Raw genomic sequence first — 25784 nt, 5'->3', positions numbered from 1 at the left:
CAACTCAAGAAACATGTTCTGTGCTGTCCTCTGTAATGCATATACTCTTTGATGTTTTGTCATATTTTGTCAGCTTTTATTTTACTCTTTTTCCAACAATATATCTTTATATTTGTTGGAAACAAATTTATGCAAAGACAATTTTAGTAAGCTTTGCTCAACATTGTTTTATTTATTCATTTGCCAAAACTTGTTCAAGATTTTAAACATCTACCTGGTATAAATCTTTTGCAGTTAACCCACCATCAGACTTGAATTTTACAATTATAGATGAACATAATGTTCAAATGTCATGGAAAAGGCCACCGGATGCAATAGTGGGTTACAGAATAACTGTGGTTCCAACAAATGGTGAGTTCTGTCAAATTTTTTCATGTGATTACAAGCTTTGAAATATTGAGTTTATTTTTGCCTATATCTAACTTAGGTATGAGAGTAGCCATTAAAATGTTTTGTAAGTTAGTGATCAAGCCTGGGTAGCAGCAAAGGGCATACAGGAAAAACAGTTATTCTTCCAAGTTAGAGCTATTCTTGCCTTAGTGTTTACCATTTTGGGACTGCAAGTAACAAGTTTTGGATGCCTTTGCTTTGTAAGTGGCAAAAGAAGGTAGAATCATCATTCTGCTCCTCTTCTATGCTTTCACCTTAAAGTTCAAGAATTGTATTATGCTGTGTAAGACAGCCATTATTCTATTTCACTTTGAGAAATAATCAGTGTGAAAGTGATATTGAATCAGAACAGGACATGATTTGTTAGATGATAGTACATTTTTTATGCACATTTCAAGTTTCAAATTTCCTGGAATTTATTAAACACTTTAGCATTTTTTTTTCACTATTAAAAAATACATTAGCTTAAAGTTTCATGTTTCAATATTTATACTTCATGAAAACAGAGAGTGTATAATTCTAAAATTATTATTGTGTTATTTGAGATAGTTTGTTGCCTGTTGCATTTTGTTTTACAATCAGCTTATCAATATTACTGGATTTTAAGTCTGCATTGAGTGTTTTATATATTTATTGCAGATGGACCTACTAAAGAATTTACTCTTTCACCTAGCACTACCCAAACTGTCATATCAGATCTTATACCTGATGTAGAGTATATTGTATCAATAGCTTCATATGACAACAGAGAGGAGAGTCTGCCTGTTTTTGGCCAGCTGACAAGTAAGTAGCTGCAGTACAATTAAAACGCAAATTAAGAAAACTGAGCGGTCATTCACAAAACTTGGCTTTGATCCAGTTCTCCAACAAAATTGCCACATACCTAAACACTCCTTTGATGAAACTGTCTGAACAGCTTTTTACCATTAGTCCTAGTAGAAGCAGAGAAAATTTGCAAGAGATCAAAGGACACTAACACGGATATAGTGTCTGCCAACCCTATAGAATTCTTGGCAGGAGGCCACTATGTTTTTTGAGCTATATCTACTTCCAATAAATTGCATCTGCTGAATTCAAGGGGAAGAAAATCATTGACCTCAGTAACAAATGAATGGAACTGGCATCCTGTGTGAGAAAGCAAATTATATTCATCAAATAATAATAAAATGTGACACAATATACCTAGATGCATACTAAAATATGGAATTTAAGCTTTAATAATTTATATGAATAATTATAAAGCATAAAATAAATTTAATTAAATAAAAATGCATAGCAGACTCTTTTCTATGACACATTTTGTATCATGTCTCAGGCTTCACAAAGAGCCATGGGAAAATTATCAATTCTCCTAGGTGTTAGAGACGGGTAATACTGGTATTTCTTCCAGACATGTTGCAGCTAATTTTCAGGAATTTTGTACATCTACAAGATGTACAAATACAGAAGATTCTTAGATATTTACATTTTGGTATTTTGTGTCATGCTGAATACTATGTTGTCAAATCTGGAAGTACAGGTGGTATATTCAGGATCTGCATTTATGTTTTTGTGTTCTGAGGCTTGTTAGATGCATGTCTCTAATTCCTTATGTGCTTTTCTTTGATGTTTAAAAATTTAACCCTGTTTCCCCCATTTATTCTGTCTATGTTGTGCTTTGTGTAGTTCAGACAGGCGGCCCAGGGATACCAGAGGAAAAGAAGGTTGAGGCTCAATTACAAAGTAAGGTGCTTTGCTTTTCAACTTATCTGACACTTATCTTATCTGAAGTCTAGCTCGCAAAGTTAAACTGTGCTTCTGTGCTACCTACCAAGAAGTAAACTTGTAAAGTTGTGCAGAGTTGAGAAAACTTGTGAAGGGACTTGTGACAGAAAGACAAGTTGCATTGAGAGATTAAGGTACAAAGTTGGTACTGAAGCTAGGGATTTCATGCAACTAACCTGAGCAAGTCCATGAGTGTCTTGGTCCTATCAACAAAAGGTGTTGTGCTGTGAATAAAAGGCTTTGCAGAAGAACCTGTGCAGCTACAATGGGGAAAAAAAGATGTGAGGCACAAATGGTAACAAAATAAAATTTTTCTGTAGCATCAAATCATTGCAAAAAGTTTTGTATGGGTGTTTTCATCTGTTGTGGCATAACAGATCTTGTGGATTAGCGTGAAAGGCGTCTCAAAGCAGCTCCATTTTGATAATGGCTGTTAGAAAACTCATATGGGTGTTCACTTATGTAAGTAATGTTTCCCCAAGCAAAGTATCCCAGATAAGATCAATCTTTTAAATATCTGTTTGCTTTGGCTTTTACCTACTAAGTTTCATTCGACATTTCTCACTGATTTGTAAGAATGCAATTGCTAATTTGCTAATAGAGTTGGTTTTCCTTTTTTCCCTGTTGTGTTCCAGGATGCTCCATAAGTGCAATGACAGATTTAGTTTTCCTGGTAGATGGTTCATGGAGTGTAGGAAGAAATAACTTTGGATATATTCTGGACTTCATGGTTGCTCTTGTATCAGCTTTTGACATTGGGGAAGAAAAGACAAGAGTTGGAGTTGTTCAGTACAGTTCAGATACAAGAACAGAGTTCAATTTAAATCAATATTTCAGAAGAAGTGATCTGATTGATGCAATTAAAAGGATACCTTACAAAGGTGGCAACACAATGACAGGTACATATTTCCCACATACATGTTTATTCAGCATTTGATTTTATAGTTCAAATTTGCTTTAAATACTAGTTCATACAAGTCTAAAAAGACACAACTTGTGATGTTGGTTTTAGGTGAGGCTATTGATTACCTTGTTCAAAACACCTTCACTGAGTCTGCTGGAGCAAGAAAAGGCTTTCCCAAAGTAGCCATTGTCATTACTGATGGAAAAGCTCAAGATGATGTAGAAATTCCTGCAAGAGAGCTTCGCAACATAGGAGTTGAAGTTTTTTCTTTGGGTATGTTGAGTTTTTCTAATGATTGAGAGATTAACTTTCATAAAAAGTTAATTTTTAAGTATTGCAGACAGTGTGTTTGAAGAATTTCATTATGACCCTCTTTTCATGTGTGCACCTTGAAATGGGTCATTTGTGCCCTCCAGAGTGGAACACACCAGTTGTGTTAATTTGATGGTAATTATGTAACTTCTACCTTGAGATTAATATGACTGACTAGCATAGTTTCAACCTTGGCCTCATTCTTTCCTTACACCATGTTATTTTCCCTGGTGGAAAATTGAGTCTGCCACTTCATTTCATTAATCATTATTTTGTAGCTTGATTGTTGATCATGATGGAAGGCAGAACTAATTTAAACTCAGCTTTATACCAGGATGTTTTAATACTTCACAAGTACATTGAAGGTGTCTGTATTTTATGGCTACTTAACCATAGCCCTGTCTATTACAACTTCTAGGTATCAAAGCAGCAGATGCAAAGGAACTCAAGCTAATTGCATCTCAGCCATCACTGAAGCATGTGTTCAATGTGGCTAATTTTGATGGAATTGTGGATATACAGAATGAAATTATCTTGCAAGTGTGCTCCGGTGTTGATGAACAACTAGGTGAACTGGTTAGTGGGGAAGAAGGTGAGATACTTTATAAAAAAGTCTTTGTAGCTTCAGTTTATCCCAATGTCTATTGAGGAGGCTATCCCTACTTCCTTTGCTTTATTTCTAGAAATGAGTTTCATCCCTTACCTCACTTAGCAAGTGTGGAAGACTGGTTTCAGTTTTGTGCCTTTAAATGTAGGATAACAGAACATGTGATGTAGCAGATTTGGATTAGCTCTATTATTCCATAGTTTCAAAGGCAATACAGTGATGTGCAGTTTGGACACAGGCATCACTTCTGTGGAAAAATGTGTTAAAGGAAAAAAAAATTGCTTGGTGAAGGGTCAAAATATGTAATAAATTGAGAACCAAAGCATGAAAACTGGAGAAAGCTGAGAAGGCAAAGACATGAAGCTGTATCACTGCAGCTTTCTCGCCCTGTAAAGTTTTAATAACTAATTATTCTTTGACAAAAATGGCAGTAGAGATGACTCTGCTGTTGTAGTATTCTGCTCAAGTCTGCATTTGTTCACACTTTCTAACGTGTTCCTGTGAGTGATTCCTTCCCTTTTGGTTGAAGCAATTTTAGAGCTGGGCAGCACTTTTCCTGGAACTTATACATGAGGGACCACAAATGCATTGCTCATATTTTTGCCTTCTCACTGACGTCTCATTTGGACTGTCCTGTAATTAATTTCTGTCTATTTATGCTAAAAAAAACCCCAAAAGTGATTTTAGTAAGGATCAAGCAAAGATAACTAAACTTATTCTAGAAATAAAAACTGTTAAGAACATATGTTTATAATTGTAACTAATATTTTGCATTTGCATTTGATTTCTTTCAGTGGTGGAGCCTCCTTCAAATCTGGTGGCAACTCAGATCTCCTCAAAATCTATTAGAATCACTTGGGATCCATCCACAAGCCAAATAACTGGCTATCGTCTGCAGTTCATTCCAATGATAGCTGGGGGAAAGCAACATGTACTGAGTGTGGGTCCTCAGACAACTGCTCTGAATGTTAAAGATCTCTCTCCAGACACAGAGTACCAAATTAATGTTTATGCAATGAAAGGACTGACCCCCAGTGAGCCAATAACGATAATGGAAAAAACACAACAAGTAAAAGTTCAAGTGGGTAAGTTTGGAGCCACCTTATTTTCAAATTGTAGCTCTTTGTTGATGAAACCTCTGATGCTTGTTTTAATATCATACCTTTATTATTTTTGAGAAATACCTTTGCTTAGTGTAGTTTACTTTGTTTATAAGCAGTTGTGTGTGTAATACACAAACTACAGATACCATTGTAATGCTATGTGGCTATTGAAAATACATTTACAGTGGTTATTCTTTTTCTTTGCAGAATGCTCACGTGGTGTGGATGTAAAAGCTGATGTTGTGTTTTTAGTGGATGGTTCCTACAGCATTGGTATCGCCAATTTTGTAAAAGTAAGAGCCTTTTTGGAAGTGTTAGTTAAAAGCTTTGAGATATCACCTCGAAAAGTACAGATAAGTCTTGTCCAATACAGCAGAGATCCCCATATGGAGTTTTCTTTGAACAGATACAACAGAGTGGAAGACATAATTCAGGCTATTAACACCTTCCCCTACAGAGGTGGATCTACCAACACAGGCAAAGCAATGACATATGTGAGGGAGAAAGTGTTTGTTACCAGCAAAGGATCAAGACCAAACGTGCCAAGAGTAATGATTCTTATCACTGATGGAAAATCGTCAGATGCTTTTAAAGAACCTGCAATTAAGCTGAGGGATGCAGATGTAGAAATATTTGCAGTTGGTGTGAAGGATGCAGTGCGCACAGAGTTGGAAGCTATCGCATCACCTCCTGCGGACACCCATGTTTACACAGTGGAAGATTTTGATGCTTTTCAAAGAATATCATTTGAACTTACACAGTCTGTCTGCCTACGAATTGAGCAGGAGCTGGCTGCTATAAGGAGAAAATGTAAGCAACTACTATTACTTAGAGGAATGTAGAAAATGCAATGAAAAGAGGATCTGAACCAATGTTTTGTGATTATAGTTACCTTAAGAATTTATTTTGATGAAATTGTCCATATACAAATGATAATTTTAATAACCGGAGATTTGCTTCTCATTTTCAAATATATTGAAAGCAACAGATGAAATTAATGGATAAATGGAAATGAAAAAAATATTGGAAAATTTTTTTTTCTCCACCCCTGCTAGGTATTCAAAAAGCTAATAAAATGTGTGTCTATTGGAATGACCTTAGTGCATACACTCTGCTTTTGTACTCAATGTCTGGACTAAAACAGTTACCAGAGCATTCTTTTTTTAGCTCTACAAAATGAGGTGGCAAGTCTAACCTTGTCTTTTAGATGTTCAAAGGTAATGAAGTAAGGCCAACAGCTCTAGAGGGGAATTTGATAAAGTTTTAGGGTAAAATTAATGGCCCTCTGGAACTGGCTTAGACAAGACAACTTGAGACAGCAGATGCTAGGTGATAGTGATTGCAATCTAATGGTAAAGACTGAAGGGAAGAGCACATGAAAGTCTTCACATGCATCCAAATTAGGCCAGCATGGATAATATTTAACATTCAGCAGTTTTCTTAATTGCCAACTTTGATCAGATAAAGTTACTTATGATGAGTTGCACCCACAATGTCCCTACCTATGCTTAGCAGGACACTAACATTGAAAAGTCCCCATTGTTGAAAGCCCAGTTCTCTTTAAAATTAAACCTTTTGTTTCAGGATAGCTTTGAGGAACAAACCAGCAAAGCAACCTTTGTTTTAGAAGGCTTGAACAGCTTTAAGATCCCCACTGACAGGCTGACTAGGCCAAGCAAAACAAGCCCAGGATGTCAGATTTGTGTTTGTGCCTCGTGTCAAATTCCTTGTTCCCCCTTTGACTTCATTCCTGAAAAAATACTGGGTTTTATTTTGTCTTGTTTTTAACCTAGATCTGAAAAAATCCCCAACACTTTTTAGTTTCCATTGAGGACATAATGTTATTGCTGTTCATTGGACATATGAAATAGGGAACCTGAGTTGATAATCAGATTCTAAATTAAGTTTTCATAACAATATATTTTTTATAGAGTGACTGTTTTCATTTGATCTAGAAATCACCGAGTCAGTGCTTCTACTTACTGTGAATGATTTTAGGCAGCCTAGATATGATGTTCTTGAAATTTGATAGATATAAGCAAGCGTAGAAAACAAATCTTGTGTGCGTGTCAAAACAAATCTGTTCAATTAGAATAAATCAAATGATTGAGGAACATTTAATTATTTGTTGTAGAAATTTTGTATTTAACATATTCTTGCCAGTATGTCTCATATGCACATTTTTGTTTCCATACAGCTTACGTACCTGCAAAGAACATGGTCTTTTCTGACATAACATCAGAGAGTTTCAAAGTGAGCTGGTCTCCAGCTGGATCTGAGGTTTTGTCCTATCTCATTAAATACAAAGTAGCAGTCGGTGGAGATGAATTCATTGTTTCTGTACCAGCTTCAAGTACTAGCTCAGTTCTCACCAATTTACTACCTGAAACTACTTATGCAGTCAGTGTGATTTCTGAATATGAAGATGGTGATGGCCCTCCCTTGGATGGAGAGGAAACCACCTTAGAAGGTAGGATTCCCATTATTCTCAGACACAAGGGAGTCATATGTTCAAATAAGAATTTGCTTAGCTGGAGAATGGGGAAATGAGGAACAGTGAACTAAGGCTGAGAAGCTGTACTGCCGTGCAGGATGAGAATAAACTATTGTATCTCAATGCATTCAGTAAAGATTTAAAATTCCAATAATATGCAAGCAAAGTTGCTAAGATTGGACTTTAATTTTTCTGAGGTTGGATGTGTTCCTCTGCTGTGTTCCTTTGCAGTAGCCTGCTTTCAAATGAAATAGCGTGCCCTCAACATTAAATTCCATGGCATGAATTATTGTCAATATAGACTCAAGTTGGACTAGATGAACATGGTAGATCCTTTCCAATGGAACTATTCAGTTCTATTCTACTCTATTTAGTAATTATGAGACTGATGCAGGAATGCATGCTGACTTCAATACATTTAAAGACAAATATGTGCCTATGCGATTTGCTATGTCTACATCTAATATAACACTAATAGAAATCTTGTTCTATATACAATAGGCTTAAAAGGCCTTGAGTTTTGGTTAACTGTTTTTTTTATCAGAAATTCATTGGTCTGATCCAATAACTGATTCAAAACTTCCATTGATGTCAGTATGTGTTTTATGTGATCAGTGGCTGTAAATTTAAGCATGGTAGCTTTACTTTTTCTTGATAGAGTTGCCATGATGCATTTCTCCTGATTGAAAAGAGCAGCATGACAGTAGATTTGATATTCTATTCCAGTAGTTGAACACTCAGTCTACTTTAAATCATGCTTTTAAAAATATTGATCTAGTCTTTTTCATTATTCCATGCTGTCATTTGTGACCTTTGGTGACATAAATGGTTCCAAGGGAGCAAGAGAAACAGCTTGAAGATTTGTTAATTGCTCTTTCCTCTTAAGACTGATAGAAATAAACACTTTTAAAATTGCTTAGTTTGGATGTTAAGTTTGGAAGATACAGGTTACACTGTCAGTGTGCACATTTCCATGACTGTACCAGAATATTTTGGCCACACATAATTTTCCCTTAGGAAAACAAACTCTTGGCTGATAGAACATGTAGCTTGTGTGCATAAAGGACAGGAGAAGGAAAAGATTTAATAAAAATAATCTGTCTTCCCATTTGTAACTGATACTGCCTTAAATAATGATTGACATTGTGATCTGATGATATCCCAGCACGTCTCAGAAGACAGAGTTCTTCTACAGCCACGTAAACATCAGATCTATGCAGATCTATCAGAGCTAACAATTTGAGCCAGATGGCTCTCTTGGCAATTAACTTTGGTTTCAGGCTTTTAAAGGATTTGAGGTTGAATATTGTGTTTCTGGTTAATAGAAAACAATTTTTTTTTTTAAATTTGGGATTATTAATTATTCCGCTCTTAACTTTGAAGAACAATACTTATGGAATATAGATAGCAAACAACAAAAAACCAGAACTTTTCCCCCCTAAGTGACAATGCTATGTACTGCTAGGCAGCATGCAGTACAGTAGATCTTTATTTCTGTTGGAAGTTTCAAGTCTTTTTTTCCTGTGCCCACTGAGCTCATCTGAACTGCTGTATCTTTTGTCAAGGAGCAGGCTAGGTTAGAGGATTCACCTCAGTTTTTTTTCTTTAGTTTCTAGGATAACAAGCCATTTCTTTGAGTTAGAGACTAAATTTAAGAAACCTTTTTTAAACATTAGATGCAACTGATATTTCAATGAATATATTTTTTGTTTGAAATATTCAAAGAAATAGAATTGGTTTGGTGGGGTTTTTTTGCTCTTTGTTCCTTGTTTGTTCTTGCAAATAGGACAGCCGAGTGTGTAGTCAGGTGTATCTGACAAATGCCATTTTCCACCTGTAAATGGAAGAGGTGCAGAAGCAAAGGACCGCAGCAAGGAAACTTGTATCATTTGTTGTGTTAAGAAGTTTCCTCACTATGCCCAAATGTCCCCTTACACTGTACAGTTCTACTGTTACCACTAAACACAGTCAGACTATCTTAAATTTCAGAAGCAGTTCTATAAACTGGGATGAATGCATTTTTGGAGACAACTTCATTCCACTGCTGAATGTAACTATGATCCTAAATTTTCAGAAATTACTAAAGCACCCTAAAGCAATGGTAGGGCAATATAAGCAGTTTTGGTAAGGTGGATGAACTAACAGAATGGTTGACGTGGTTTTGCTTCAGATACTTCTTCATTAAAAGCAAATATTTACAACTTACATGTGTATATTTTTTATAGTTAAAGGTGCTCCTCGAAACTTAAGGATTACAGATGAAACTACCGATAGCTTTGTAGTTGGCTGGACTCCAGCTCCAGGAAATGTCCTACGGTACAGGCTTGTTTATAGACCACTTACTGGAGGAGAAACGAGACAAGTGACTGTCTCAGCAAATGATAGGTCAACTACTCTGCAGAATTTGATCCAAGATACAAGATATGAAGTGTCTGTTGTCCCTGAGTATCAGTCTGGGCCTGGGAATTCATTGAATGGATATGCAAAAACTGATGAAGGTACATGATCAATGCTGTGAACATAGTAAGCGTGAGAAACTCACTGCATGTTGACATATTCATACTGAAAGGAGAATAAACCACATAGTCCATATGTATTATCCTAAATGAACAGAGAGTTATAATATTGCTCAAGCCTAGCTGAGAGATAATGTAAGACAATAGAATTTATCAAAATTGCAATATTTCATTTTAAAATACAGTGTCTTGAACCTGATATGGCAAGGTAACTTGGGTGAAGAATCTACTTGTATGTTTAATTGTCTCCATGATTCTTCATATAGTCAATGATATAAATTATATACCTTTTGAGCAAATTCAGACTCTGTTTGCACTTTGTGCTGAATGTTTAGCAAGAAATTAATGGAACATTTAATTTTCTCAAGTTATCACTGTAGATTTAATGTCTGTGAAAATGCATGATCCTTTAACATGTATCATGCCTTATTAAACAAAATCCAGAGACTACCGAAGGTATGACTGTCCTGATCATTGTTGAAGTTTCACTGATCCATCAAAGTCATAATCAAAAAGACCTCTTTAGGAAACCAAAACATGTTAATTTCACATTTAATTTGTCATCTTCGACTTGATTCTGAAGACGGTGACTTCAACATTGATCTTTGTTGAATCTGAGCGTATCTAGAGGAGCTAGTGTGTATAAGTGCTCCAGGATTGAGCCTACTTTAACCGGGAAAAAAAAATTAAGTGCACTTTATTGTACATTTTTGCCTAAGGAGGGTGGGGATGGGAACGTACAGTCCTGATTACAGTAAAGGTACACTGTAGCAGTGTTGGTCCAGCCTATTAGAGAATTGTATTTTAGCATAAAATCCTTTGTAGTGTTAGTCTAAGAGATAAACCAAGAAATTAAGCTTGCTTCAACTTGTTTTCAACATCTTTTAACATGTGCAGTCCGAGGAAATCCAAGAAATTTGAGAGTTTCTGATGCTACAACATCAACAATGAAGCTGTCTTGGGCTGCTGCTCCTGGCAAAGTGCAGCAGTACTTTATAACGTACACTCCAGTCGCAGGAGGTGAAACTAAGGAAGTGACTGTGAAAGGTGACACTACCTCTAAAGTGCTGAAAGGCTTGGACCAAGCCACTAGGTATGCGCTGACTGTGTCTGCCTTGTATGCCTCTGGAGCAGGAGATGCCCTTTCGGGCGAGGGAGAAACACTTGAAGGTAATTATTTATTGTTTCTGTTATTATTTATTCATTATCAGACTGATGTTTATGGTGTCTTAAAGTGCCTTCCTACAGTTTTCTGTAGAAATAAATATCTAAATGAAAAATAGATGTGGACACTCTCCTACTTCTCATGGACTTTCCAAATCTTCTGTCCTTAGAGAAGAAAAGTGGGTTAAATCACTAGTTGTGGAGGTAACTCTGTGTCTCTTGAAAAAGCTTTTGCCAGAAGCACCAACCACAACTGACTGTACTTCCACACCAGCCTCCATTAAATATTTTCTTATAACTATTATCTTCCAAGCTGTTTTAGTGGCATATTCTTCTTAATGTAACAGGATTAATTAATGGGGTTAAGGCATCCATTTGAAAATTTGCAACATTTCTACAGTACTGAGTTTGAAAGATGTTCAGGGATCATTTTAGTGTCAGAGAAACACATAGTCTTAGGCATATGGAGTCAAATCCTGCTTCTAACAAAGAACCTGAAGCTAACCATAAACAGAATGCTGGCAAAAGCATAAGTCAGACCCAAAGGCTTTCTTATAAGGAGGAAAAGCTGTTCTTTCTCTGACATTGAGCAGATAATTTACCAGACTAATTCTCTGTGAGCATTCTCAATGTGATCTGTAGATTGTCAGACGATAGGGAAAGCTTCCTCGTAGGCCTTGAAAGGAAGTGTGACTCTGCTCTGTGCTGGCCAGGGATGCACTGCTGAAATCTGGCACTGCAGCTGTGTAGGCACCACTCTTGAAAACATCTTATGGATGAATTATGTGGAATTAAGGCTGGTCTCTTTATGATAGTCAAGTTAGAGTAAGAATATACTTGATTCTCAGTTTCTCCACCAGTTTGACTTTTTGTTTATTACATAGGTTATGGATTAAAAGTATTTTAAATAGGAAAATGTAAAATAAAATAATTTTAAAAATCACTTTCAATGATTCACCAGTGTGCTGAATTCTTCCTGCTAAAATGTAGGTACTTGAACACTGCTGTTTGCATCATGGGCTCCCTAGGATTCTTCTGTGATTGATGAAGAAAGGCAAATACTTCCAGTAGGCAGATAGTCCATCTGATATAACATTTTTCCCTCAAATGAGCATTTCTCTGTCCACTGACTATACAAGGAGTAAGTGGGAGATCTAGATACTGACTGCCTGTCCCACTGCCTGAGACCTGCTTACTCTGATGGATGCAGCTGTCAGAGAATCAGGCACCTTGCAGTTCATGCTGAAAGTTTCCTAACTGCCTTGTTTTCACTAGAAATGCAAGGTCTAAAGAGCTCCTTTTGTAGGAGAAAAGAGCCTGTCTCCTGTCCAGAACACTGTTGAGATCCAGGTAAATTAAATCAGGTATGAATATTCTGCCCATAACCTCCAGAAAAGCCAGAGATGATCAGGACATAATGACCTTGCCTGATGGTGGTGGTAGTGCTATTTCCTAGGTCTAAATTTTTTTTGAAGGAAGAGGAAGGGTGAAAATGTAGATTTTGTGCTGTGTAGGAGAGTTTGCATTCACCTCCACATCCCAGCAGGTTCACAATACTGCAGAATATATTGGGCAAGAGTCTCCTTCATTCTTTCCACTGAACATGAGCCACTGTCCATCCAGGAATCAAATTTCACCCTCGGAACAAAAACAAACTGGGTCCCAAGCAGACACAGGAAGCTGAGAGCCCTGCTTTCTCCTCTGTGCTGTCAATGTGTAGAGCAATGCCTCAGTCTTCCTTTACAAATCTTGAGAAGCCTCTGTCTCACTGTTAAACAGACTGAATGGTTCACTTCCTTAGGGACATACCTCAAATTTCAGTAAAGGTTTGACCAAGTTAGCTGTTTACATTTAGTAGAAACATTTTCATTGAGTATGCTTGCAGTAAACTTAGGAGAGCTCCTTTATTAACATGGAATCGTGGAGACACCAAGTGTGTTTCAATTCATAAAGTAAGCTTAGCATTTTATCCTATCATAAAACTTGAGCAAAAGAAAAATCTTTTAGGGCACTGCCCAGAACTGCAGTTAAAACACATCCTAGAGAGAGTGATGAATGAAATACAGTAGAATCCAAAATCCAAAATAATCAGAAAAATAGAATTCAGTCTCAGGTACAGATTGTCTTGTCCTTCCAGTGTTCCCTGCCCTCTATCTCCTTCAAGGGCTCTGATTCTTATTTGAACTTTCTGAATTGCTAATTTGTTAACAAGAAGAAAAACATTCTCAACATTGCTTAAAGAGCCAAATAATTTAAAAGAATATTTGCCTCTATCGTAGGAATAGGCTTATATGCAACCAGATGAAGTTTAAAATGGGTGTTGGACTTAAAGGGTCACAGAAGCATTTCGGTAAGATATTTTGCTCTAAGTAACTGAATTAAAACATTACATTAAAAATTCAGTGACAGACTTTTTCTTGGGATAACTATTAATAAAGGAGCATCCTATCACTCAAATGAATGACTTCTTATCCAGGTCTTCAGCTGGGAGGAAACCAAATTAAAATTACTTACTATTTTTACATGTATAGCTTTATGACTCAAGTGTAAATTCTTTGAAGATTCAGCAGGATTTGAAAATCCTATCAGGGTGTTCTTCAGAAAACATTACTCTTCATATTAAAGCTGTCTCTTAAATTTTCTTGGTTAAATAAGATGTTAGAAAAAGCACTGTAGAGATGTCAATCCTTGCTGAGTGATCAAAGGGAAGCAACAGAATACAAATTTCTTTTTGCATGACAGCAAAGATCTAATTCATGATATTTCCTCATGGAATTTCTACCAGGTATTTCAGTAATCAGCATATCTGCGGTTTCATGGGGCAATAAAATTACTTGAATTAGGCCAGGACTCTTTGAACATAGTCATAGATATTTTAAAAAACTCTCTGACTAACAGTATGAAAGGTTTTCAGAATATTTGTTGCAGCATGAAAGACAGCATTTCACTGTATGTCCCTATCTTACCACAGTGAAGAATAAAATAACAAAACCTTTAAAGAAACCAGACAATTATGAATAAAGAGTTGCAATTTTAGAACTGAAAGGTAACATTCCAATTTCAAAGCTTAATATAGAAATTTATATGAAAAGAGGTGTCATGCTGGCTGGGAAGCTAAAATAAATATGGTTGGACCGGGATGAAAAGTTACATAGGTCAGTGAAGTGAATACTTGACTAATGAGTAGCTGAAATAACTTGTCTGACTGAGGCTGGAAATAGGACAGGTCTTAACTTCTGGAGAAATAAACTTATCAACAGTAATGACAAAAAAGCTGTGAAAGGAAGCATAAAAAGTGTTTAGTATTTTAGTTAGTTTTTCCATGAGCCATGGTGTCTGAGAAACAAAATAGTGTGGTGTGTGTTTTTCATTGCCAACAACCCAGAAAGAGTGAGCACTTAAGTATTTTTCTGTATCAGGAATCCCTATGGGGCTTACTTGATGTCTTCACCATATGAATTCTCACCAAACCTATTCAGTCAGTGGTGCCACAGTTGCTCATCATATCAGGAGCTAGGCCTGAGATTGCCTTTCAGACTGGTATGGTTACTAGTTCATGGAATTGATATGTAGCCTAAGAGGAGTGAGTTTGAGTGTAGAGAACATTTCAGCACTAATAGAAAAGTGAGAAAAGAAGAGTTGGATACAGTACCTTCTCCAACTCTCTTATAGTCAAGAGGCAGGAAATGAAAAATCCAAACTCTCAGATGTTTATGGAATTTTACTGAATCACTGAATGGTCTCCTGTGATTAAGGATGTAGGCAAGCATTCTTCCTGCTTTCAGTAATGATTTATTTTATTCTGCATGTAGTAGTAGAACCCACATGGGCAGTTACTCTCAGACAAGGATATCCTTCAGCAGAGAAGAAAAAACCTCTCTGCTGAAGGATAAGAAATTTTTAGGCTGCTCTAACCCAATCTGCATGGACATGTCTGCCCAGGAATTCACTGAAGGCCCTTCAGTTATATTTGTTATCTCCAAAATATTTTGGAGCAGTTACAATTTGCCCCCATATTCCTCTGCTTTGCTCTGCATGGTAGTTTTGCAGTGTTTTGAAGTGGCTTGTTTGTTTCAGGATTCTTGGGAAAATTGATCCACAGAAACCCAGAAACCATTCTGTGTACTTGATATAATTTACCATCTGGGTAATCTGAGTTTGTTGTTTTTTTTTTTTTTTTTTTTTTTTTTGCTAAGCATATGCTTGCCCTTATTGCTTCTCTGCATAAAACATAAAACAGAGAGGGCAAATATTCCCCCAAGTAACTGTAGATAATCTCTTTTATAAACTGTTTGCATAGCTCTCTGGTCCAGCCCTAAGATAAACACATGCCAGAGGATCAGCATTTTATGAACTGTTCACAGACAGCACAGTGTAGAGAGTTTAGCAAATGAGTAATCAGAAAATGACTCATTTCTGAGTGCTGTTCCATTACCAGGTAATTGTTATTCAGAGAGAACTGATTTCTTTCAGAATTGTTTTCTTTTTTTATTTTTTTTTTTTTTTTTGTTTTGTTTTGTTTTGTTTTGTTTTGTTTTGTTTTGTTGTGTTTTTGGAGCAGGAAAAGGGAAACAATGTATTTGCCCCTTTGTCGAAGGAGTATGCTTTCCTTCTTCAGTAATCCAGATTTTTAGGAAACTTATGATATACTCATCTTTTATATGACCTCTTTCAGTCATTGGCTGATTTTGTCTACAGTTATGAAGTACCATCCAGAGGTGAAAATTCTGGAGCTTTATATTTCATAGTGCTTTAAACATAACTGCATGTGCAAAATATGTGCTGTAGAAAACTCTCCACTTTTATTCTCTCACTTTCAAAAGTGCATGGCAATCCATCACTGGGCAGCTTTGGTTGGAGCACTTCTATAAAGGTGCCATGGAAAAATTTTCCTCAGACGTACTTTTTGGCTATGATTCCCCTCAGCTCACACAAAGTTGTTGAATCTGCTAAAGTAAATGCAATCAGTGAAGGCTACCATTGGTCTTGGGGTGGAACAGGGCTTGTGACAGCTGGGGGAACTAAACAAATTTGCCCTGGTGGTTATATTTGATGTTATGTAATACAGATTGAAGAACAAGCAAGAAACACCCATGGAATGTCTTAGGGAAAAGTCTTTCTCTTATCTCCAAACACTCCAAACAAACCATTTGGCTTTCAATATTCCTTGGGATCGTATGATCTTTACCCAAGTCCTCATACACCAGAAATAAAATACAATGAGAAACATGATGAAGGCAGTGAGTCTAAATGCAGCAGATGGTGGGCAGTTTGTGAGAGCTACTGTTTTTCTAATCTGTTTTTTAATAAGAGAAGTGGTTTTAAGTCTGGTAAGAATTTGATTTTCTGCCCAAACGCATGCTGTCAGATGAAAAGAACATACTGTACATTAGCTGCTAAGCAGATTAACTTTCATAAATTGCAGTTGTTTTAAAGACTAAAAAATTCATTGCTAGATTAAACAATCAATACAGAAATGCTTAATCCTAATGAATGTCTGAAAAACTTGAAAGCTGAAGATCTGTTTTAGGTGTCCTTTTGCTGGCAGCTATATGGTTTGCAGAAAAGTTTTAAGAATTGAGTTACTGCCTGTAATCAGGGAAGTTATTACACTTTTAAACACAAATTTCAGAGTAATTTAGAAAAAAGGCTGATTCTTTTTTTTCCCCTAGAAAAATATTCAGTAATCAAGTTTCCATCTTGCTTGCACTGAGAAATTTCCAAATATTTCCTCTTATTATCACTGAAGATTCTAGGCTAGACACGCTGTTGGTAAAAAAAACCAATTTGGCATATGTGAGGTTGCTGGTCTCCATTAGCAGAGGTGTCAGCCTGTTTTGTTTCTTATCTTTATGCTTTTTAGAATAAGCAAAAAGACACGTATTATATTCAGGAGAGTATAAATAAAATTGAGAAATAATTATGTCATTGTGTCTTCTGCTTTAGAAAGAGAATCTTTGTTTCAGTGATATAGGGCCCAAGCCTTCCATTCTGTTTGAGGAGTAGCTATTTGTGTTGTGAGAATTAGGCTGTACCAAAAGAAGATATGAAAAAAAGTTGTCATAAATGGGTGATTTTCAGTTTGAATTAATTTTCCATTAAATATATTTCTTATAGTTTAGGTTTGGAGATTTTGGAGGCAGGCTTGTTTTTGGTCAGAAAATGAGTAGCAGCTCTTTGCTAAATAAATGATTCTTTTTTGCTGTTTCTGTAGTAACATAAGAATGCTTTAGAAATGAATGGCCTCCTACAGACAGAATAGTACAAATTCAAGTGACATTTTCTTACAATGAGATTTTTAGCCTATCGCAGGCGCTTTACGTAATGGTCAGACAGCATAGTGCTGCTTCCATCCTGGCACAAACAAGGACTCAGTGTCCTCAGGAGACTTAATGCTGTATCATGCATTTTTAAAATTATACATTCCAAGATTTTTGAGTGTGACCTTTGAAACAGACTTGATAATCTGAGGAAAATTATGGAGGCCCTAGAAAATTATCTTAGTTTTTTCTAGGAAACAAAATATGTATCAGAAAAAAAACCCAGCGGGGGAAGGTTGTGTGAATAATAAGAAGATATTTCTTCACAGTGTTAACGGAATAACTTTTGGAAAAGACAGATAGAATATTAAAGGGACTGAATGTGAACACCTGTTGGCATTATCCTACATCAGGGACTCAGGAGTGCTCTGGCTAAAGTTCCTCTAACCATTGTTTTGGGTTAGAACTCTTGGTTGGCATCTTCTTGCCTTTCTGCAGAAGAGAAGAAATCTGCTTTCATGGGGTCATGTGAGGTTGCCTCTGTGTAGTAAGTCTTTGGCTTTCCCCTGCACCATGGACACATCCCCTCTCTGCTTGCCTGAGGGCTGGTTGCTAACCACTTTATGTCGTGGAGGGAGGGATATCAGCCCACCCAAATGGCTGCCTCCTCCAGTGCCGAGAGGAGTTTGACCATTAGAGAACCATCTACTATCTAGAGTATCATCTGCTATCATCTCATCTGATGCATGCACTTGGATCCTTCTCTGTGGCAATCTAGCCTGCTGACACAATGGGATACTCCTGACACTATGGGATTCTCCTTTTGCCCATTGTAACCAAGGCAGGACTCAGGCCGGAACATTTTGGTCTATTCTTCTAAAAGTGAAGGGTTATTTAATTGATTCTGACATTTTAGGATGCTAGCTTACAGAAATCCTATGTTTAACTTAAATGAAACATAGCTCTGCACAAAATTTACCACTGCAGATTGATTTTGAAACCTGGTTCTAAAAAAACACATACAGAAAGCTGTTTAAAATTTGGGCCCAAATTGCTTGTAAAAATCCCACTGAGATCAGCTGGAGTTGTACAAATGTCTCTGAGGGGAAAGGCCATTTGAATAAGGACATTTGATTTTTATGAATGTCAACATTTTAATTTTAGCTGATTCAGTCTTGTGTTCAATAACAACTGTGATTGCTGGAGAGCTACGGGAAGTAAGCCAAGTGGACAGAGGGAAACTGCTTTAATATCATATTGTGTCTCTGGCACACTACAGTGGAAAAACTTAATATAGAAACTGGACATTTCAGAAGTCCAGAATAGGGTATAAAAGCACCTGACTGAAGGTTACCAAGTGAATTTTTCAAAGTGTGTCTGCTCTAAGCGATGGTAAAGTTGTACAGGGGACTGCAGGCAGTGAAACGTGCTCTGAGATAAAAACTGCCAAAGTGAATCTGATGGCCTGAAGCTGGTGCCTGGCTTGCTCTCCCAGGCAAGGGTTTAACCTGTCCATGCAAGCCCTTTGTTTTCCTGTGTACATACTCACCATGGCTTGCAGCTGTGCTTACACCAGCTGGTTTGATGCTCCAGAGCATCATAGGACTCATGCCTGTTAGGGAATAATTTAAAAAAAACAGCTCTGTCTTTGTTTGCTGATGTCTTGGGGTCTGTAAGAGGTGATGAACACACATTGGCTTCCATTTCCAGTCAAGGAAAAGCAGGAGTTCTTTGCTAGCCAGACAGTACTTTTCTTTCTTATGATGTGCATTGTCACTCCATGCTCCTTAACTGTCCTGTTTAAACAAGCAGGCATGAAGTGGACGTTCAACAAGAATTTCTGAACACATTGACCAAAGACAAAAAAAAACCAACAGGGTTCAGGTGTTACAGTTGAAGATTTTTGTGTGTACATGAAATATAAGCAAGTTACCTAGGTGTGGAGACTCCGTGGAGCATTCCTGGTTTAGGGAGACACAAGAAGCTTCCCTCAAAAAGCTGTTAAGACCTCATTGGCTTCTTCCCTTGTTCCTATGCCCCTGAAACACTTCCTCCTTATTCCTAGGTATTTTGTTTTAATCCCAGGGAAGAATATTTCATAGGTCTCATTGTATGTTTGTTAGTGGCCACATTATCCCATTGTTATTGTGAAGGATAAATGTGTTTCTTGACTCTGAGTGTAGAAGCATTGATATTATTTCATGAAATCCTAACAGTTTAAGACTTACAGTGGGAGTGCATCTTAAACATAGGTGTTCTCCTAATAATAAATTTAAAAAAAAAAACCAAACACTGTGGGAGATCAAATGGAGCAGAAAAAAGCTGAGCGTGAACTTCCACCTCACACGTGAGGTGCAAATCAAGTTAGCGTGTTATGTTGAAGAAATGTTCTCTGCTGCAGAGTAACATATAAAATGTCCAATTTCCCTTAGTAGGTAAGTTGTCTTGTCAGCAGTTTCCAACTATTTGAAGTAAAAATTTTCCATTTAGTTCTAGTGGTTTGGTAGAAATCCCAGTTCCTTTTCCCTCTTTTACCTTGACTTATAAAAAAGACATTTAGTTCCAAAGAATATTTCTTTCAGAACCAACATATTACAGTAACTGCTGTTCATTATAATCTGTTCCAAACAAATTATTTTCCTCTGTTATTTAATGACCTCAATAATGACTTAATCAATAAGGGTTTTAAATAAGAGGTTATTTTTGCAGTATTTCCAACATATATCATTAGCTGTAGTATCCAAGAGTAGACTTGCAAAAAATTGTGCTGTGGTAGCAGATATTTGAATACTGAAATCATGTTGTGGCAGAGCCATGTTTTAAAGTAGCCAAAATAAAGTGACTTGTATATTTATATTACATTAAAATATGGAAAGAAAGGTTTTTATTGTGAGACATCTGTGCATTCTATCAAGTTAGGTTTTCCATATTTTTTCCATTTGGATTGCCTTAATATTTTTTTTTATTGTATGAAAAAGCCAAGATTTGAGAGCAGGAGCTTAAGAGCAGACAGAAAAATTGTTGTAATTTACTTTTGAAGGCAAATCTTTTTTTCAGGCTTCCAGGAAAATTGTTATTTGGAGCTCAGATTCTGCCCTGGCTTTCATTTAATGCAGTCACTGAATTTGGTGAGACTTCATGAAGCATAAGCTGAATTGGGCCTTTTCACTATAACTTTTTCAGTATATGCAATCACTATTGTGAAATGTTAACTGAACTTTACCAAACCCTCTGTATCTTAACCTTTATTTGAAGAGAAGATGCCATAAATTGTGGTAATTTATATTATGCTGCTAGAATTGAGTTTGAAGTGTGCAATTTTAAGAACTGATGCAGAGTTAGGACAAAGAAAAAGAACTGTGTCCAGAAAAACATGATGGAATGACCCTAAGACTGAATTAAAATCATAACCCCCCCCACAACATGTCTGTTATCTGTATTTGAAAGTCATCTTTGTGATTATTGTGGTACTCTCTGATTCTGCATTCTGTGTAGCTGGTGAATCTTTGATAGGTTGACATTAATTTCTATTCATCAAGTCAAGTGGGATTAGTTGGCTCACTTTTAATGAAGTTGCACCGGCAATGAGATGTTTCTAAAACAAAACTTTCTACAGATAATATATTTCTGCTCCACTGGGATTGTGTTTGGAAATGTTGCAGATTGTGGCGGAAGTAAAAGACAAATGAATATGAAAAGTGAAAACTCAGACTATGACTTTGAGCAATTTGCTGCTCAGCCTAAAACTGCTTCAGGCTTCTGAACGTAGTGAGATCTGTTCTTGCAATGAGACTAGGTAGTGGAAATTGGATAAGTATTGAATTCCTCTGTGTTCAAAGAATTTTGATTCTGCTCCTGTGGCTGCTATGGATTAGTATAAAGATATATTTTTATCAGTGAGGGTAAAACTTAACTGTGATGCCATGAGGCCACCCCAAGTGTTTAAGTCCTCTTGCTAAGCAAGAGCCACTCAGGAATGTCCTGTAGAGTGAGAAATCCCACAGAGCATACACACCAAAGAATTGAGTACTTCTTTGTCTATGTGGATCTGGTTTCACAGAGCCCTTTTGCAGATTTTTCTACTATGAGGCTGTTGCACTAAATCCACCAGTCAATGCTCCTTTCCTGCTATCAAAAGCAAGTCATTGCAACAGGAAAATTGAACATATGTTATAAATGTACATTGAACATTAAGCAAAGGCATTCCTTTCACTGCACCACTTTAGACCAATGAACTTCCTTTTTAAGCAGAGGAATTACTCTGGTGTGTTAGGTGAGACTCACATTTCCATCTGACACTGGATTTCACAGACTAATGAGCTGCTTTTTTTGTTCCAAGCCAGCTGAAACAAACTACAGGGAGGAAAGAGGCAGAGGTCTTATGAATGGAAAGATGGAGAGTGTTTTCTAAAGTGTGGGATGATGTAAACACATGCAAATTAGTTGTGAACAAAAAATGAAATAGCTGATCTCGTAAGTGGGACTCTAGAATATACTAGTACTAATAAATAACAAAATAAAGTTGTCAGAGAAAGAACTCTGATTGATTAGAGGCCTGGGCAATTATCAAGCATATGAAGTTCAGTAAAGGAAAGTGCTGGATTCTGCACCTGGGATAGTCAACCCTGGATGTATGGACAGAACAGGGAATGAGATGCTGGAAAGCAGTGCCAGGGAAAGGGATTTGCAAGTCCTTTCTGATGGAAAGTTGAATATGAGAGCAAAGACAGGAGCAGGCACTGATCTCTTTTCTGTGGTGACCAGTGACAGGACCAAGGGAATGGCCTGAATTTGTGTCTGGGGAGGTTTAGGTTGGATATTATAAAAAGGTGGCTGGGCACTGGAACAGGGACGTGGTCACAGCACCAAGCCTGACAGAGTTTGAGAAGTGTGTGGACAATTCTCTCAGGAACATGATGCGACTCCTGGGGATGGTGCTGTGCAGGGCCAGTAGTTGATGATCCTTCTGGGTCCCTTCCAACTCAACAGACTCTGTGATTCTGTGAAAAATCTCCATTATTTAACCCCAGGAAAAAAGTTACACACATAACAATGAAAATGAATGAAATAAAATAATTTTTTTGAGAGTTAAAATTTGCCTAAGTAAGCTGCACCACATTTAAGCACTGGCTTCATTCCATGTCTTTGAATACTGCCATTCTTATTTTTCATATTGTAAAGCATGACTGCTAAGTATCTTACATGGTAAGGATAGGATCATTCATAGTCTAACGTTTGCTTTAAGCATTTTGTTGAAACCTTAATATATTTTCTCTTGGGACTACCATTGTATGTTATTGAAAATAATATTGATGAGAAAAGTTTGGTTTAGTTCTTAAGATCATCGGACTTTTACATTTGTACTTTGCTAGCTTTTGCTGTTTGTGTTTAAGAGAGAATTTGCTGTTTTCTTTCTTGCAGAACGCGGTTCACCACGTAATTTGGTTACCACAGACATAACTGACACTACAGTTGGGTTATCATGGACACCAGCTCCAGGAACAGTTGACCATTACAGGATAGTATGGAAATCATATTATGATGATACCATGGGAGAGAAGAGAGTCCCTGGAAATACAGTGGATGCTGTGATAGAAGGCTTGGAGCCAGAGACTAAATACAGGATTTCAGTATATGCAGCCTACAGCAGTGGAGAAGGAGACCCAGTCGAAGGAGAGGCTTTTACTGATGGTAAGTGTAATACATTACCACCATTTGTAACATTATGTTATGGATGAAATTATAATTTTTAAAGAAAATGGACCTTATTTTTCCTCCTTTTTTTTTTTTTTAATGAAAAGTTTCTCCAAACAAAAATGCCACCTCAGCTCAGCCAATTTTGACATTTTGTTGGACCATAAAATAACCTACAAAAATCATAAAATAACCTATCAAAAATCCACTGGTTTGGATGCAGCAAGAATTACTTCCAAGTTAAGATATGATTTGGTCTGCATATTACTCTGAATTCAGCCTTTTATATGTTTGGTGTGACTGCTGAAAATCAGATGAAGGAAATATAGATAGAGTAAGGAGGAAAGATGGGGTGCATTCCCACAGAATCAATGAGTTTTCTTTCCAAGTTATTGCCATTCCAATCTTCACAGTCCTCAAACTGAGGCTCACTGGGTGATTTTGATGTTTGTTATTCACCTTTCTGGGGCTCTTCTTTTTCTTATTTGCTAAACATTATGTTATATTTGTCAAAGCAGGCTCAAGCCTCTCCTTCAGTGTAGGCAAAGTGAAAAACCACAGAGACCAGGAATGGCTTTTTTCTGTGTAGCAGGAACTGCAAGTAAAGGAGTCAGAATGAATGAAGGGATGTCCTGGATAAGGCTTGACATTTCTGTTTGCCTAAAGGGGCCATGTGAAGACAAAGCCTGAGGGAGGGCTCTGGGGAAGCATCATGTGTGTTTACATGTTCTTGTGCTCTGTCCTAAGCATCTGTTTTGACTACTGTTGGAGACAGGCTGCTGAATTACGTTAACCTTTGTCCTTGACCCAGTGCAGTCGTTCTTAAGGTTTTGCAAGAGTAGTGATTGCTGCTGTTACTAAGAGCTGACTCCCCAGAGTCAAAGCAGACTGCTGTCCCACGGCTTCCTTCTTTGTTCAAGCACAGCAGCACCAGCTATTCTAGCTTTTCCAGGTTAGGTGGGTAGACTAGCCTTATCATTGGTGCTGACTCTGTGCGCTGACTGAGGGAACTTGCTGTTAGGCCTATCAATAGCCCCACACCTGGGGCTAGTAGCCTGAAACTATTGTATCTTTCTGGTATACACACAATTAGAAATTGTCAGTTCCTAGGAACTACAAAGCCTACCTTACTGTGCTTTGAAATATTGACCGATTCTACCATGCCAAGAGGGTTCAGCTTTCCCAAAATCTAGATGGCTTATTTTGGCTGACAGCCAGCACTGCATACCTGTCAGTTCACTCAGGATTATTTATACCATTTGTACAGTCTGGAAAATATCTCTTAGAAGCTGAATGCTGCAATTTGTCGAGAAAATGCTTTATTAGTTCAAGGGCCTATTTCAGCACATATGCTATGTTGTGATGAGTGATTTTCCAAGCATTTGGAAAGTCACTCACCTCTATTTGAAGGACAGTATGCATGGGGTTCAACAGCCAGCTGCTTAGGTATTCACCAGTACCTTATCAGACCTGTAAAGTCAAAACTTAGAAAATCTATAGGACATGAAAAATCAATGTCATGAAAAATCAATCGTGTTCATGAAAATCAATGACTTTACAATTTATCACTTTCATTTGAAAGTGCTGAATCCATTATTTAATGTATTACTGAAAAACACGATAAATTAAAACTCCCAATCATGCTGTGTCATCATGTGATTTATACTTCCCCCTTTTTGGTCTCAGTAGTGAAAACCACACTTCTGTTTGTTTAGTTCGTTATCATTAAAAAATAATTAACAATGGCCTGTGAGATTCCCCTGTGTCTTCTTCACAATCAAATACTGGAATTTTAAAAAGGGCAATTTTATTTTTTAGCACAGCAGAACTAATTTTTAGTCATGCATTTGAATATATCTGTATATGATAAAGTAAAAATTTATCCATATTTTTACACTGAAAAGTGTCACCAAATGCCAGGACTCTGACAGTAGACAATGAGACAGAAAATACAATGAGACTTACGTGGAAGCCTTCGCCTGGGAAAGTCTTGTCTTACCGTGTGAACTACAGAGCGCGCAGCGGAGGAAGGCAAATGTCTGGAAGAGTAAATGCTCCTGCTACCAGCATAGTGTTAAAGCGACTTAAGCCCCGCACTACATATGACCTAACTGTTGTTCCAATTTATGATTTTGGACACGGCAAATCAAGAAAAGGAGAAGGGACAACAGGTATGTACCACAAGGTTGACCAGGATTTCATAATGCAAGATTTGTGCTTAAAATTATTAAACAGGAAACACAGAAAAGCATGGTGAAATCTGCCAAGATCACGAATTGACAGGAAAATTGAAGAAAATATTATGAGTTGAGAAGAGAGTTTGATTTGTTTGAAATTTCACTGTGGCATAGCCTAAGTACAGCTTTTTGCTGTTGATATTAAAAGGTGTAAGTACAGTGTAAAATCTGTTTGAAAATATTAGAATTGTTTTGAAATGCTGTCATCAGAAGTTCAAACAAGGTGTTTTGTGAGGAAGACAGGCTACCTAATTGAGTGTTGTCAGCTGTTGCATATTTTGCCTTTTGCTTGTGGATATTGATTAAATAGCTACCCAGCATCCTGTAATTTAGGTTTGT

General features: G+C 37.0%; 1 protein-coding gene across 1 annotated transcript in view; it reads left to right on the top strand.

Moving 5' to 3' along the window:
- Nucleotides 1–25784, top strand: part of COL12A1 (collagen type XII alpha 1 chain) — a 98133-nt gene that overhangs the window by 10981 nt on the left and 61368 nt on the right. The window contains exons 3-15 of the mRNA XM_041477463.1: nucleotides 235–351; nucleotides 1030–1173; nucleotides 2056–2112; nucleotides 2790–3053; nucleotides 3167–3331; nucleotides 3789–3962; nucleotides 4772–5062; nucleotides 5288–5890; nucleotides 7278–7550; nucleotides 9800–10072; nucleotides 10988–11260; nucleotides 22936–23205; nucleotides 25113–25379. Of these exons, the coding sequence (XP_041333397.1) occupies nucleotides 235–351; nucleotides 1030–1173; nucleotides 2056–2112; nucleotides 2790–3053; nucleotides 3167–3331; nucleotides 3789–3962; nucleotides 4772–5062; nucleotides 5288–5890; nucleotides 7278–7550; nucleotides 9800–10072; nucleotides 10988–11260; nucleotides 22936–23205; nucleotides 25113–25379 (3171 nt within the window). The remainder of the gene's footprint in view (nucleotides 1–234; nucleotides 352–1029; nucleotides 1174–2055; nucleotides 2113–2789; nucleotides 3054–3166; nucleotides 3332–3788; nucleotides 3963–4771; nucleotides 5063–5287; nucleotides 5891–7277; nucleotides 7551–9799; nucleotides 10073–10987; nucleotides 11261–22935; nucleotides 23206–25112; nucleotides 25380–25784) is intronic.

The sequence above is a fragment of the Pyrgilauda ruficollis genome, unplaced genomic scaffold (assembly GCF_017590135.1).
Source record: "Pyrgilauda ruficollis isolate IOZ18807 unplaced genomic scaffold, ASM1759013v1 scaffold40, whole genome shotgun sequence".
Lineage (NCBI taxonomy): Eukaryota > Metazoa > Chordata > Aves > Passeriformes > Passeridae > Pyrgilauda > Pyrgilauda ruficollis.
The sequence above is the reverse complement of the archived record's forward strand: the minus strand, read 5'-3'. Positions and strand labels throughout refer to the sequence as shown.